This window comes from Glycine max, chromosome 9 (assembly GCF_000004515.6).
Source record: "Glycine max cultivar Williams 82 chromosome 9, Glycine_max_v4.0, whole genome shotgun sequence".
In the NCBI taxonomy this organism is placed as follows: Eukaryota; Viridiplantae; Streptophyta; class Magnoliopsida; order Fabales; family Fabaceae; genus Glycine; species Glycine max.
In genome coordinates, this window is record NC_038245.2 from 135843 (window position 1) to 152552 (window position 16710).

At 34.9% G+C, this 16710-nt stretch overlaps 2 protein-coding genes across 3 annotated transcripts; one reads left to right on the top strand and one right to left on the bottom strand.

Annotated features, from left to right (window-relative positions):
- The first annotated feature begins 1942 nt into the window (after window positions 1–1942).
- On the top strand, window positions 1943–3872 carry LOC100819053 (solute carrier family 22 member 3-like protein). The gene has a single exon (NM_001253285.3). The coding sequence runs from the start codon at window positions 2042–2044 to the stop codon at window positions 3563–3565; it is 1524 nt and encodes a 507-aa protein (NP_001240214.1). The 5' UTR covers window positions 1943–2041; the 3' UTR covers window positions 3566–3872.
- A 4923-nt stretch (window positions 3873–8795) lies between these two features.
- On the bottom strand, window positions 8796–14990 carry LOC100776835 (eukaryotic translation initiation factor 2D). 2 transcript variants are annotated; one of them, XM_003534367.4, is made up of 8 exons: window positions 14748–14990; window positions 14543–14654; window positions 13857–14047; window positions 13486–13580; window positions 12975–13400; window positions 12278–12386; window positions 10655–11300; window positions 8796–9099 (listed from the first exon to the last, which is right to left on the bottom strand). In XM_003534367.4, the coding sequence occupies exons 1-8, from the start codon at window positions 14880–14882 to the stop codon at window positions 8978–8980; spliced, it is 1836 nt and encodes a 611-aa protein (XP_003534415.1). In that variant the 5' UTR covers window positions 14883–14990; the 3' UTR covers window positions 8796–8977. The 2 variants fall into 2 exon arrangements, with proteins under 2 accessions (XP_003534415.1, XP_014617301.1); XM_014761815.3 differs by having other exon boundaries at window positions 14543–14664; window positions 14748–14927.
- Between the last annotated feature and the right edge of the window lie 1720 nt (window positions 14991–16710).

Genomic DNA, 16710 nt, shown 5'->3' on the forward strand with positions numbered 1-16710 from the left:
ATAATCAATGGTTATGGGCCCAAGAAGCTTAAGCCACTGAATGCCCAAAACGATGCCACAAATGGGTAATAGGTGAAAGGTTAGGGTAAATGGGTGGGATTGAAGGGAGATGGTTGTATCGGGGTAGAGGAGGGTACAGTCGAGGATGACGTCGTTACCTACCAGAACGCGAAGGGGGGATGTGGTTGTGGTGGGGAGACGAAGGAAATTGGCGAGGCGGGGTTGCAAGAAGTTGTGAGTACTGCCACTGTCGATGAGGACAGTGACTTGGGTGTGGTTGATGTAGCCAAAGAGGCGGAAGGTCTCAGGGGTAGGGAGGTCGGACAAGGTGTTGAGACTGATATGAGGGTGGGAGATGGTAGGTCTAGGTCTGAGATGGGGTTGGGGTCTGAGGGAATGGCAAGGTCAATGGTTGTGGGATCAGAGGGGTTTTCGGGGTTCTTGGGGTTCGCGATGAACAATAGGACGCGCCCCTTGCAACAATGGGTGGCACTCCACTTGTCGTCGCAATTGTAGAAGAGGTCGCGTTCGCGGCAGAAGGCGATTTCGGTTGGTGTGCGCTGGATGAAGGGTGGTTTAGGTCGAGGAGATGGGGAAGGTGAGGGAATAGGGGTAGGAGAGTGTAGGGGGACCTGTGGGGCTTGGGAAGTAGTGTGGAGGGGAACAAGAGGATGAGAGTGTGTGGTACGGCGGCGATCGTGCAGCTTGTCCTCTTGCAATTTCGCAAGGGCCACAGCTTCCGGCAAGGAAATGGGTTGGAGGGCCAAGACTTCGCGGCGAATTTCCGGCACTAGGCCGGAGACAAAGCAGCTTAAGAGGAATGGATGAGGGAGTCCGAAAATCCGATTCATGAGGCACTCAAACTCTGTCAAATATTCGTTCACAGAGCCGGTTTGGGCCAGCTTGAACAAGGCACCCTTGGGATCGTCATAGTACGTGGGTGTGAAGCGCGACTCCAAAGCCTAAAGGAAGCCGAACCAGGATGTGATGAAACCATTTCTGAACATCCATTGGTACCAACTGAGCGTGGCACCGTCCAGGTAGAAAGAAGCTAAGGTAATGTGCTCCTCTTCTGGTGTGCCCTGATACTCAAACAGTTGCGTGATTTTGAAAATCCATCCCATGGGGTCGGATCCATCGAAATGCGGAACGTCTAATTTGACAGGTGCTCGTGGTGCAGGTGAATAGTTGGAGGAAGGCACAGGACTGGAACTCCCTTGGTGGTTGAGGCGATCTAAGATGGAATCGACCTTGCTGGCTAGCTCGGCGTGGTGGAGAGACAAACGAGAGATGGCTTCCTCAAGTTTGTCCGTGGTGGTCTTACGGGTGTGGTGGTCAGATCAGTTGATAGGGGAGGGAACAGAGAGCCTTGTTTTGAGGACAAGGTACCTCCTAAATTGAGAGATTGAGTGTAATTTCTTTCTTGCATTTCTATTCCTTGCAACCTTATTTATACATTTCTAGTAACAGAATTCATAACAAATTCTGATAACAAACTCTAAGAACAAAATATCCAATTAATTACTATTTCTGGAATATCCTAATATTCGTAGCTTCTAGAATATTATCATAGACTGTAATGGTTGCATGCTTGTGGCTGAGGGCCTTGCTTTAGGTTGTGACATAGTCTTTCAAGTAATTGGGACGCTGAGTGTTCCTGTTGGGCCTGGCTGTGTGGGTGTTGCTAGCACTATATACTATAAATAAATGTGAATCGTGTCTAACGAGAGATATAAAAATAGACACATTACGGATTTCCTGCCATAGTTTTTTATCAACCTGAGTGCTGATAATGATAGCCAAGTTGGCAATCACATTTTTTTTACTCGTCATTCAAATTAACTACGCGTTCCCAACTGTTGATTAATTTAATATTGAGTTTACTGAACATAATAAAAAATATATAGTATATAGCTAAGCTTGGCTCGCTGCCATAAAACTTGGGGTCAAAGTATAACATAGCTAACCTGACAGTAGTAGTGACTACATATGATTATATAGACCCATTCTGGCTTAAGTTATTAGAGAGGCTGAAAAAGAAATGGAAGATTCAGTTCCAATTTTAAGAAACTCTGATTGTATTGTGCAGGAAAAGTTGATTCCCTCATGGGATGAAGCGATAGAGAATGGTTTGCGAGAATTGGGGTGGTCGGGGATGGCGCAATGCATCCTTGTGTCCATTGCTATGTGCTTTGATGCACAGCAGTCCTTCATGGCAATCTACTCCGACGACTACCCAACATGGCACTGCACAGAGACAGCATGCACCTCATCACGTTCTGACATATGCAAGCTTCCAAAGTCCTCTTGGGCATGGGATGGACCCTCTTCTAAGACAATCATATCACAGTTTGGCCTTGAATGTGCAGGCAGCTTCATCACAGGTTTACCTCAATCTTCTTTCTTCGCCGGTTGCCTTATCGGTTCCTTTCTTCTTGCCTCCTTGGCTGATACATCTCTTGGAAGAAAGAACCTCCTCTTGCTGTCTTGTTTATCAATGTCCATATCTTCTATCTTCATTGTCTTCTCCACCAATGTTTGGATCTACTCCGCCTTTAAATTCCTCATCGGGTTTTGGCGTTCATCCATCGGAACATGTGTTCTGGTGTTGCTGACTGAGAAAGTGAGCACTGAGTGGAGGTTCACAGTGGGAATTGTCGAATATTTCTGCTTCACATTGGGGTATATGATCTTGCCTGGAATAGCTTATATAAACAAGAATTCTTCATGGAAAACTCTCTATGTGTGGACATCCATTCCTGCCATTTTTTACTCTATCATTGCTTACCTTTTTGTTACCGAGTCTCCAAGGTGGCTTCTCATGCAAGGTCGAGAGCAAGAAGCCATGGCAATGCTTAACGGAGTTTCTTCAGTAGAAAATGGTGCTAATTTAACTGCTAGCCTGCTGAAAGTTCCTGCTGCTAAACAAAAGTCTTCAATTTTCCAACTTTACTCATCAATAGCAGAGTTGTTTGAGAGAAGTTGGGCTCTTAAACGGATGGTGGCCATTATGGTGCTTGGTCTTGGGATTGGAATGGTGTATTTTGGCATGCCTTTGGCCGTCGGGAACTTAGGATTTGACATTTACTTGGCAGTTGTGCTTAATGCCTTGATGGAAATACCTTCTTGTGTAGTCACCTACTTCTTGGAAAACTACAGAAGAAAGCCATCTATTCTTGCATTTTCAGTAGCAAGTGGGATATGCTGTGTATTGTGTGTGGTCGTAGGCAGTGGGCAGCAGGTAGCTAAGGTGGGGATATCATTGGTAGCCTTTTTTAGTGCTGTCACGGCTTATAATGTGTTTCTCATTTACATTATAGAGTTGTTTCCCACCAGCGTAAGGAACACCACAACCTCATTGGTGAGGCAAGCAACTGTATTTGGTAACATATTCATCCCATTTTTGATATCTGCAGGAAGGAAAAATGATATTTTCTCCTATGGCGTATTTGGAGTAGTTATAATATCATCCTGTTTGACTTTAGTCTGTTTGCCAGAGACCACAGGAATAGCACTTTGTGATACCATGGATCAACAAGAGAAAAAGCACAGCTTATCTGTGTAAAATGTGTAACAGGGCTCGGAAAGAAATTTTCTTGATTTTGTCAACAAGAGAAAAAGAACAACACATCTGGGTAAAATGCATAACTGGGTCAGTTTATGATGCTTTTGTAGGTTCGCTGTGTTTGCCACATCGGTAGGAAATGTTCTTTATGTTGTCTCGATTATGAAGTGAAAATATCTAAGCAATGCTATAAATGACGGACTCCGTTCTTGAAATTTTCATGTAGTTTTGTATCATTTAAGTTAATTTATGTAATGTCCAATCAACCTCATATGACTTTTGTTGATTAGCAAGTTATCATTTGTGCACTCTCCATGACATCTACATTTGGCTATTATTCCCCGCAGCCGCATCATGTGATATCTACCAGGTTCTCTATGTCATAGTATATTTTTCATGCCCGATCTCCTATGCATTTCTTGCTTTTAGTGATGCTGATTGTACTAGTTCTCTATAGTATTCATTGGTGCATATTTCCTGTAGACTCTGATATCATGTAAAAACATAAATTGTCTACAAAATCCAAATCCTGTAGTGAGTCTGAATATTGTGCAATGTCATTGTTGATTGAATTTGGCTTTCCTCAAACTGTTCCCGTTCCTCTACATGAAGATAACACAAATGTCATTCAAATAGCTACTCATCTAATATCTACCATGGTACCAGCATATTGAAGTGAATTATCACTATATTTGTCAAGTTGTAGATACTACTTGGGTCATTTATCTTTCACATGTTTCCAAATTCCACAGCTTTGCAAATGGCTGATATGTCTACCAATTCTCTCCCTAGACAACTTCATCAGTTTCTTGTTCACAAATTGATGCTTCTTGATCAACCAACATGAATTTGAGGGGGGATGTTACCATATAAAACTCATATATAAAACGGAAATGTTTTCCACTCGACCATCCTAATAGAGGAAAATTATGGTAACCACACAATTCTTAATAATTCTTTCAGAATAACAAATTAACAACCAACCTTAAACTCATTTTCTCTGTACTGTATATCCTCAATAGCCAGTTATATCTAGAGACAAAAAAGAAATAATAGTAAGAAGCAAATAAAGTATACAGAAAGTATAAACATATTAGCATATTATAAATCTAAATCTTCCCATTCATATTATACTGAATTTTAGTTTCTAGAATGAATGAAACGTTTCATTATATGCTTTAAAAAAAATTACACAGACCAAAAATAACTTAACAACCATAAACTTGAGTTATTTATACTTCACAACCTAAAAATGATGCAGATAAGTGACCTTGTTGTTCTCTGTAAGAACCTTGGCTTTCAGAGCAAGAATCCCATCAAGCCTTGCTTTAGCATTATCCAATTTAATGATTAAATCCTTCCTTACATCACTCCCCTGTCAAACAAAGATAAATTACCAGATTCCAACTTCATGTAATATGCATTGATGAAAGAAGTAGTCTACCATGCTATCCATTACAAGGTTATCATTTGCACCAGCCTTCCCTGCAAGTTAAAATTATGAAAATAAAGTTAGGATATCAAATTTAGTTTTACAAAAGGGATTATAAAATGTCTGCAAGTTTAATAGAAAAAAAATAGAAAACGGACTTTTGATTCAGTGTTCAGCCTTGACAAAGCCAAGGTATCCCACTCATTACTGATTTTGTTACAGTGAGCATTTACGGGGTGATTTTAGTTTAACTCAGAAGGCTGAGTCAAATACCACTGGTTCTCAATTTGAGAAATTAAATCAAGCCATGCTATCTTATGGAACCAGTCCAACAATGCGACAGACAGTCATAACTCAAATGCCTTAAAATACATAAACATTGTAATGATCTTGAATCTTGATCACTCATTGCTATTAAATTCATGATAAGTTATTTGAACATGTTTATTACTCTCTCTTTTTAATTTAGCTTTGATAAATGGAAGCAAAGAAATAGATCCTCCTGAAATCGTTGGCAGAGTTTAAGAGTCATTTTGCATAAGACTGTGTGTAAAACATCACACTAAAGTTTAGAGCCATGCCTTCAACTTTACTTTTTTGCCCAACAGCCTTTCCGGTGACCTGCATAAATTCAAAATGGAAGTGACAAAGAGAGACTTCTCACAAAAGTAGATAAATTAAACAAATAAAACCTGAGAATCGGAGGAAATTTTCTTTGCTTTATTCTTCCTTTTAGTCAATAATTTATTGGACAAAGTTATATTATTTCCTAATAAATAAGTAACCTCAAGAAGTTTGCTCAAACGCGTACCAAGGAATCAAGGACTCTAATTTTCAGAGGAACTGAAGGATATATATGGGTATTCCTGATAAACTGTTTAAAGTTATTTGCACGAATAACAAAAAGGCATACCAAATCATGCTTTTTCAGTTCCCTGTTAATCTTCTTAGTATTGACCCATTGGTACCAAAGATTTCTTTTCAGTACAAAGTTGCAACAAACTGAATGAAAGAACTCGCATGAAAAATGAAAGCAGAGCTGGTAACAGGATAAAATTAACGGGACAAGGATGCTGGAAAATAGATTTACTCAGTGAATTAAATGTAACTCCTCCAAATTAAGAATATAAGTAAAAAGAAACTAATATCATCGGAATCAAAAGAATCATAGGAAATAAAATCTGAACTAAATAAATAATATTTTTGGGATGATTTCATTAAGGAAAATGCTAATCAGTGCCTTGATGAATTAAAAATGGAAAGTTTTCTATAGGAAGTGTAGCAGTGAATTCTCCCGTGATTTCCAATGCAACTTCAACATAATATTTAATTTAAAAAAAAATATTTCCACACTTTTCCGCACCCTAGAACCTCAAACACCCAAATAGCACTCAATATTTATACTAGCTTCTTGTCTTGTTCAGGGGTGCAATTTTGAGTAAGATAAACCATTCTTCCATGCAGAACATGTATGTATTTCAAATGAAACTATTTCCCAAACATAATAGTCCTCTGATGTCAACATTTGTTGCTAATTGTTCTCTTGATCGCAGATATTACTTCATGCATTGAGCCTGCGCTCCAAAGGTCGCACACCAATAAAACCAAGAAGAAGAATGAAAGCGAACCTGTTGCTTCTGTAATTTGGCATTCATGTCCTCTGCAACCTTGCTATAGTAGGCTCTGAAAGAGTAAAACAAATTAGATGAATACCCATCAAATGTGTAAGATCATTCCCCCAGTATCTTCAGTTACCTCTTCTCTGAAAGTTTGGCAGATAACCCAACTCTCTCTTGCTGAATAAGATCCAAAGTCTGTTGTAGAGCATCAAGGACAACAACACAGCTCAAGGCATCAGATAAAGAGCGTGTCAAAACAAGCAACAAGGTCAAAATTCTTCATAACAAATCCTAAAGCCCCATATAGATTTATCAAGTTTTCACATCACATCCCCACATTAACTCTAGACTTTATCTGGAAAGCACGACTTTTAATTTAAATTAATTTTACTTTATGAGGAATGTTAGGGTTAGGGTCACACTCTCAAACACACTCTCTTAAACACATTCTCACCGTTACATCGATGAGAGATGTGACCGTAAGCATTCCTCTTACTTTATCGTTGTAAGTATACATTTCTGGCTACCAAATTTGAGTTTTGTGTACCAAGTTAATGAGTGTAAGTGTAACAGCATATCACTTAACATGTAGATGAAATACGGAAATTTATGCAGGCATTATATTTATCACTTAAAGTATAATAATAACATTGAACATATCACGCTTTCCACTTGAGCAGGACCATTGACCACAACGGAGAAAAGACTAAAGAGGTAGCTCAATTATAAAAAATAAAAAATAAAAAATAGAACGCATTCACATTTAAGCTCCAGTGGTCGGTTTGAAATTGCAGATTCAGTTCACAATTTATAAATAAGAGTAAATAATGTATGTAATGACACTGAAAAAAAATTATTCTATCATTCAATCACAAATCCTCGGCGGGTGTACATACTTTTATTAAATTATAAACATATTTATACTTAATCATTACACGCTTAAACATATCATCAATGGTTTTTTATTGCTGAAAAAGTGCAAAGAAATTAAAATCTATAAATAAAGTAATGGTGAGGTGAGTGAGTGCTCCGAAATGGAAGAAAACGATATGAAAACTGAAATGCTAGAGCTGACCGAAGTGGATGTCGTTTTCCAAAGTGCGTATGTTGGTCAATTGCGTTTCCTCTTCGGCCGAAATCTTTGCCGCTTCATCCTCCACATTTGAATTCAATTTCAGTTTTCAATTTTCATTTTCAGATCGATTAAAAAATTTAACAAGGTGGCTGTGAGTGGATTCGCAAGTACCGTTCATTTGAGAGCTCAGAGAACACGAAATTCGAGTTTGTCAACCGTTTATATAAAGCGTTTTGGAGGGAAAGGGTGTTTATATATCCACCTTCCCTTTTCCATTCTGTTGTTCGGCGTCAGTGTTACACTTATCAATTTATTGTATATTTGGATTAAATTATTTAATGAAAATCAGTTTTATTTTATTTTTTAACACATTTATTTACATAAATTATGAAATTAATCATCAAATTAAAAATGATAGTTAGTGAAAACTTTTTTCATGATAACAATTGTAAAATTCCAAACTCACTTTTCAAGTATAGCTTACTTGGAGAGAGAATATACTTGTAATTTTACCAATTAGTGTGTGAAAAAAATATCCAACTTCTGAGGTTTTATATAAAAATTCCAAACCCGCCCTTAATTTACATTTGTTTCTATAAAAAGACATATTGCGTTAATTTTAAAAGGTAAATAGTTATATTACAAAATATATATACTCATTTAAAATGTTCACCCCATTGATAATCAATTACCTCGTGAGGTTTTGGTTCCAGTAGAAAAATTTCCTTTCCCACGAAAGAGTTATACCATTACCAAATAATCACCAAACTAGAAAATCAAAATCATCTTGAATAAAATTATTTTAGCTTAAATTCTCTTGGTTTCTACTTTTTATTCACTTTCTAATGTTGTATTTCAAAGTCATTATTGAGTAATAATTTTTTTAAAAAAAACAAATGTGTTAGAAAATTAGAGACTAAAGTGAAGGTTTTATAAAGAAACAGTATCTGGCACTTGCAATCTCAAAGATTAAAGGGAGAGTTTAGACTATTGCTTTCATATAGTGAAAAAATTGTGAATGCTGCCTCAACTGATCAAGTTTGTTTGATCTGAATGGTGACTTCCTCCATTCAGAGTATAACAATAAACTTGACACAACAATTCTTTGAATTGAAAAGAGCATTTGTGCTTTGTCCATTTATATTCTTATCGCGCTCCTTTTGTATTCACCTCAACCCAACAATAAACCAGTGTACGAAAAGTACAGAACATACACATCTCTCGGCATCTAAGTAAAGCACTCCCATCAGCGTTACATAAAAAAATAAAATAAAATTGTATGTAGCTCATTTCTTGGTTTTATCAAGAACTTCAATGTATCTCTTTGGAACTCCATATTGATCAATCAAATGCCTAGCTAAATCATCGATGACTCCTCCTTGAACCAAAACTTCATTCCCTTTCTTACCTGCAAACAAATGCTTTAGAATTTCAGATAGACAATATAATAAACTTGTAGTATCATTTTATTATTCTTAACTAGAAAGTCAAACTTGACAAGTCAGAACCATGTTGGAAGGGTGTAGTCTCTGACCATCTTCATCAAGCCATTTCCAACCAATATTTTGATGAAATAAACAAGGAAATATACACTCACTGTTAGTTCACCTAATTCCTACTCGGCTAAGGCAGAAGGATGTAAAGGATATGGAAGAGCAAATAAAAGAACATTAAAATTTTACTCGTGCAAGCCTAATCCCTGATTTTATGTTGAGTTTGTTATATTCAGAAGGAAACTGACACATTTACCAAAATAGACCAATGAACTCAAAAGAGATCATAGTGGTCAGTGGTCACACTTACTGCATAAGCTCCCCCACAAGTACCATATTAAATCAGTTTAGTTTCACATGCAAGTCCAATCCCCTGGTTTTGTTGAGTTTGTTACATTCAGAAGGAAACTGACACATTTATCAAAATAGACCTATAAACTCAAAACTGATCATAGTGGTCAGTGGTCACGCTTACTGCATAAGCTCCCCCACAAGTACCATACTAAATAAGTTTAGTTTCCCATATGACCCCTTACTATCTACCCTCCAAGTACTGGAACAAATACCCTCAATCTGTCACACCTCCAATAGCACTACAATTGCCAACTTTGGCTTGCAACAGAAAATAAATACCCTCAAACTCTCATTTTTCTTCATTTACATACGATAATGAGTAATGAAATATATAGAATTAAATATACCAACCTGGGATTACAAAGCAAATACAGACCGTACCACTTCAATGATTTTAATATTATTTATGGTACATGAGAATTCACACAACCAGGTTTTAAGGAAAACGCACTTTGCGATAGTAGTTCCCCAATCAATTATAGTTTCCATATTGTTAAAAATTCAATTTGCTTATTTATAAATAAATAAATCCTTTGGTGGTATAATGTCTTTATTTCCTTGTTTCCTCATTATTCATTAGTACGTTAGCTCATACATATTACCATTAAAATGTTTGTTAATGTGAAAAAGAATGACTATCTGACGTATCAGAAGGCAAGACCAAAATAAAGAAAAGTAAGAAGATGCAACAGCTGGAGACTATACATCAGAGATTTGATTTTTTTTTCTCTTTCCACCTTTGAGACCAAAATGTAGATTTATAATTTCAGGTATCAGCATTTTATCAACCATGGAGAGATAAAACCAAAATATATATTCTATATGAATGTTGAGGACTAAACAACAGAGATTTGATATCTTTTCATTTCCTCCTTTGAGACCAAAATGTAGTTCTATATTCTCTATCAACCATGGAAAGATAAAACCAAAAATATATATTCTATATGAATGCAGATATATTAATCAGACACCACAATATGATATTGGATTTAAACATAGAAAAGCAACATCTAGCAGACATTAGGAATAAAGACATTCATATGCTCGTAAATCCCATATTTCTTGAGGATAACAAAGCACAAGCAAAAATAAAACTTGTATGCAACCATGAAATACCTGGTAGTTCTGCAACAGTGGTACTGCAAGCAAACTTCTTCTGCAGTTCTGATGCCAATGCTTCAGCATCTATAAGAAAAGATTCCATACCAGAGAGTTTGGTTACCTTCTTGTTGCCTTGCCGACGTTCTGTCAATAACTGAATTGTTTTAAGGGCACCTTTACAAACAACAGATTCATTCCCTCTTGTCACAACATGATGAGGTTGCATACGGCTCACAAATGTTGATCCTAAATCCTTCTTGTGAATTTCTGTAGGATATGTTGTTCCTTTTTTAATAGCCCCCTTGAACAGTGCATCACATAATATTACATCAAGAACCACAACGGATTTATTTGTTGGTTTCACAAGATTTTCTTTTTCAACATATTTGAAGACAATATCAGTAGCTTCAGAAGCACTAAAAAGTTTCCCTGTGTCAGCTCCTACAGATGAAAATATGGAATTGACATGTACACTTGGTTTGTAGATTTCAGCCACTTCAAGAGTTTTGGATGAACGAATTTCATTGGCAGACTGAACACTGGGTTGCTCACTTTTCTCCACTTGCCTTTTTTCAGGCTTAAAGGATGAATAATCAGCATGTTTTCGGTTTACTGAAAATAGCATTACTTCCTTTTTGTGTTTATCTTCTTTCACTGATATCTGTACAAATGTGAATATGCGTGAAGAAAGAATCCAGAAACAGCATTGCAGAAAGCTTTACTAGTAGAAGACAAATGATCAAAAGGACCACACACAGTAAAAATAAAAAACATCAATGCATTTTGTTCATGATGTATACATAAAATGGACATATAAGTAACTATCATGCATAATTTAATATTGTGTTTGTCCCATGATGCAGCTTATTTCACAAGAATACATGGATAAACTTTAATTACATTAATAAAAAAACTTCGTTTTCCGAAAACAGCCTCTTTGCATATGCAAGGGTAAGGCTGCGTACAATATCCCTCCCCCATACTTTAATTACATTAATAGTCTCAAAAATTTCCAACGCATCATCAACCTTAAATACATTAGAAAGACAACATTATAAGAAACATCCCGAATTGAGAATCATTCCTTGAGTTGATTTCAGCAGCTATAACCTTCCAAAAGCAATTCATTCACTAAAAACTTTAAAAAAAGCTTGTAAGACAGGAAAATTTAGAATGTCAAATCCCCATTTTTCTATTCAATCTTTTCTCATGGTCATAAATTTGGATAATACAGATTGTTATATAAACTTCCAATTAATATTTGCATATGGAATTAAGGGTACTACTCTGGTCCAACCTTCTATCTCCATTCCAATTCATGAAACAAATCTACAACAGAAAAATGTTGTCAAACTTATTTCTTTACCATAGTGCCTTGGATTACATATCTAACATGCTAAGAGGTTACACATCTAACAAGCTGAGGAGGCTCCAAAGTGTCGGAATGCTTCGTTAGAAGGTGCATCCTGACAGAAAAAGACATAAGGGCAATGCACTACTGACAGAGACCTACTTTGGCACATTCTAGATTCTAATTTTATAACTCATTTAACAATTTAAGGATTTCCCAGTCAATATCAGCAAGCTTCTATTACTATTCTACTTATCCAAGTAAAAAGAAAGCAGTAGACGACAAACCAAGCCAGAGGTGGATTTTGCTTGTAACCACTTTGATAACTTTTTGTAGGAAGATTTTTTGATGTCTAAAGTGATTCCTGAAGGCCTACACGGCAATACATGGTTTGACCTGCAATGCCCAAAAACAAATAATTATTAGATTACTGGAGGTAAGCCTGACTTTTCAATTCAACACAAACTAACAGTGTATATTTAATACAAACTGAAATGAATTTAAGTCAGAAAAAAAATGTTGAATACAAATGACAAAGCACTTGAATAATTATCAAATATATTATGCTGTCCTCCAAATGACAATAACTTGATTAAATGGAAAGTTATTTATTATAACTCAATTAAAACAGTTTTCTTTCATGCCCTCTGCTAAAACCCTTTCAAACAGAAATTCAATGTTTAATTCTTCAGCACTGACGTCCAGAGCTAAATTTTCATATTTAGCTTAAATTCCCTGCTCAGTATAAAAATTGAGGTCTTGAAAAGTCACTACCAAAGTTCTCACTATCTCATCCAATTGAAAGTGCACTCCACAGAGATCATATTTTGGAGCCATTGTTACTAAGCAAACTATCTTTTCAAAATCTCTAAACTACACCTAATTGTCAACTGAAATTCTTGGTTTGCTAGATTTTTTTGGCCAATCTATTTCAAATGGTTCAACTTGGTCAACCAAGAGGCAAAGAGAGAGAGAGAATCCCACCATAGAGTGCTTCCAGGCAAGGGAAGGTCTTTGTCCTTCACCGTTGTGTGCAAAGCTTGAAGAAGGCACTTATCTAACAGGGAATTAACGTCTGCAGTTGATAGAGTCTGTTGGTCATCTGGGTCATTAGCAGAGGCAGTATCCCGTAAATTCAAATCAGCCACGCCTTCAGTTACTTCAGCAGCGGTATCATTTTCATTACCATTTGGCATCGTCAATGCAGGGTTAGAATCAGGTTGGAACTCATTTACATCTAGAGATTCCTCCGGTCCATCACCTTTTGGGTTGTTGTGCTGATCAATTGATGTCTCACCGACAGCCTCAGTCAAATCAGAATCATGAGAAGCTTGTAACAAAGAAGGATCCTCAAAGACAACATCTTCGAAAAAACCTGCATTAGGCACGCAATGCCCCTCGGCAGATTCCCTGCAAATCCAATGAACAGATTGATTCAATTTGTTTTACTTGTACTGAATAAAAGGATCATCAGGCTGTCTCTAGCTACACTTGCCAAAGCAAATCACGATAGTAATGAGTTATTCTCAGCGCCTTTCCACGTAATCCAGCTTTTAATGCTTCAGCACTGCTCATTGTAGTACTCCCAACCTTCAAGAGAATCAATGAATTTTGAGCTGACATGTAACCTATGGAATATTAAATAGTGCATGCACTGACAACGTAAAGCATTTTTTATATTGCCATCCAATCCAACCACAAACAACCATCTGTAGTAAGTTTGTTAACTTTCGCAATAACTACCTTAAAAAACCATGACAATGATTGGTTTCTGATTGGTTGACAATATAATTTTTTCTTTACACTGACAGTGCATAGTAATTAAACTTGATAATACAATATGAAGAAGCAAAGTACATTACGTACTGCAATGGGAGCAGAATTTCCGGGTACTTTGACAGCCCAAGGTTCCCCAGCCCGAAAGGAAGGAAGACCTTCGGGAGGCACAGTTATACCAGGGAACATCAAGTCTGCTCCTCCGATAACGAACCGGGATACCTCACCACCCTTTAGCACGAAAACTGGCAGTAGCTCAGGGACCATCCACAGTGCATAAACTGCATCCAGTCATTTTAATTTTAGTTCTCAGAACTCAAGTTTTGGTTTTGCTACTATGAAGCATGGATACGTTTCCAACGGCGGCACACCCGGACACTTGTTTGACACTTCTTATTAGGTGTCTGATTCAAAAAATATTTTGTTGACTTGAACTCATAAAGTCATCACCTTTACACAATCAATACACTTGAAAAAACATAAAAGATTAGTTTTAAAAGATGAATATAGAATCAATTTAGATATTTTATTATATGTTACTCATATTTTATTTAATTAGAATCTCTATTTGTGTGTATGCAGTGTTCCCATGTCCTATATTTTGTTCGTGTGAGAATCTGTGCTTCATAGCTTGTTAGATTTCAGCATGAAATCAATTGGCATTAAGTGAAGTTGTCAAAAGATATATAAGATGCACACGAGAATTGAGGTAGGCGAGGTGGGACTTCCTAACAGGTCTATTAAATATGAGCAAATAGAATGAAACGACAGCAAACCTGTAGGGAAAATGTCTGAGCCGCGGCCATCAACATCGAAAAACATTGGAAAGCCTCCTTCCACAGCATAAACATGGACACGGTTTTGAAGCTTGGCTATTGTAATCTCTGCCTGTTTAATTCTTCAGTGTGTGTGTGTGTGTGATATATGAAAAGAAACAAAGAAACATGAATGAATCGATGAGGAGTTAATTATTTGATTTACCTTGGGAGGAAGCAAGGCATCTAAATCGGAATCAGAAACCCTTGGGAATTTGTCCTTAATGCTTCGCCTCAGCTTCTTCCGGTCCGCACCAGACAACCTCTGGTGAGATTTCGCCTCCACCGCCTTCTTGAACATTCTCTCACTCACTTCTCTTCTGTTCAGTGTATCAGAGGACACGCCAAGTTTTCCCTATTTCTTTTTTTCTTTTTATGTTCTAACTAACGGGTAACCTAGGCAGACGAGTAAGAGTTACGAGTGGGGTGTTAATCAACCCAGGGCCCAAAAGGGTGTAAAATTATCATAGATTATAACTTCTGAGTTATGATTTATTATTATTTTTTTACTGTTTTAGTATAATTTTTTATTTTATTTGTAAAATTAAAATTATATTATTTTTAACTTACAACTTTGAAATTATAATTTTTTTATCACTTTGAAGTTTTTTTTTGTTTAAAATTTTTTATTTTAAGATTTTTTATTTACTTATATTTTCTTTTTTGTTTTTTTTTATTTCTTAAAAAATTGTAAAAAAATATTTATTTAATTATTAAATAAATATTTTTAATTTTACTTGTTATTAATTTTATTTAATATCTTACATATATTTTTATATGGTTTTATTTGATATATTACATATTTTTAATATTGTTTTATTTAAAATATTTTATATATTAAAAAAATCGCAAATATTTATAACTAATCAAATAAATTTTACTTATTTTTAAAAAAACATTATTCCAAATTCATAACTCCTAACAATCAATCATGATTTTGAGTTTTAGTTAAGTACCATTAAATAACATTTTTTATACATGAATTGATTAATAACTTAATTACTCAATCATTATATAAAAACTTATTTCCATAAATTTGACCGTGAATCTTAATGTATTGGATTTAAAAAGAAACTTATTTAATTAAGTTATATTAAAAAGCTTATTAAAATTAAAATAAATTATAAATTTGTAAGATTTTTATATTGTATGCTCTTAACACACTTGTCCAAATATCCTATAATTCAATTAGTTAAGTTATCAGGTTGCATTAATTGCTAAATTTATTTAACCTATCACACATATTTAAATTACATTTACAATTAATCATGACATAAGTGTCATAAGTGATGATAACTTGTATTGTTAACCAAGTAGATTATGATTGTGTACCAAATAAATTTTATTAAAAGAATAATATTGATTTATGTATTCATAATTTTTTATAAAGATTAATCATTATTTTTTATAGAAATTACTTTTGTTTTGATATCAATGTGAAGAGCAAATAAAAATAATTTTTGTCTTTTTTTAGATTTCTTTAAAAATGTCAAGAACATGTCTAAATTAAAAAATAGGAGTAATAAAATTACAAATTTTTAAAAAATAAAGGATAAGAAAATTAAAATTATGGATTTAAAAAAATAGAAGCACACAAATTATATTTTAGAAAAAAATTACATTCACAAAAACACACGTTTAAATTATAATCTTAACCCATAAATTCATATTAAAACATATTATTTGTTTTTTTAAATTACTAGAGGCACTTTTGAGAAAATAGAAAATAAATGGAAAATAATTTTTAAAGATTTAAATATATTTTAATCTCTAATAGATTTTGAATTTTTTTTTAGACCGTAATAACTTTTGATCCTTGATAATTTTAGAAAATAAAATAAAAAATTATCAAACGATAAAAAGTTAATTTTTTGAAAGTAAAGTTTAAAAAATATTAAAAAAACAAAATTTGAAATTTTATGAAGATAAAAAATATATTTAAACATTTAAAATATATATATATATATATATATATATATTTTCGTTTTTTTAATTTTAATTTTTTCTTTATTCTTCTTCTTTTTATTTCTACCTTAACAATCATAGGAGTACATATATGGATCATCAAATCAAATCTTTATTAGATTAAAAAGAATGATAAATTGAACCTAACCGTATAGACGTTGGGT

Excerpts from the sequence above, each read along its gene's own strand:
- LOC100819053 (NM_001253285.3), top strand. The coding sequence starts at position 2,042 with ATGGAAGATTCAGTTCCAATTTTAAGAAACTCTGATTGTATTGTGCAG.
- LOC100776835 (XM_003534367.4), bottom strand. The coding sequence starts at position 14,882 with ATGTTCAAGAAGGCGGTGGAGGCGAAATCTCACCAGAGGTTGTCTGGT. Across the intron at positions 13,401-13,485 it reads TACTATCGTGATTTGCTTTG|GGAATCTGCCGAGGGGCATT; the intron begins GCAAGTGTAGCT and ends TTGGATTTGCAG. Across the intron at positions 12,387-12,974 it reads TTGCCTGGAAGCACTCTATG|GTCAAACCATGTATTGCCGT; the intron begins GTGGGATTCTCT and ends TGGGCATTGCAG.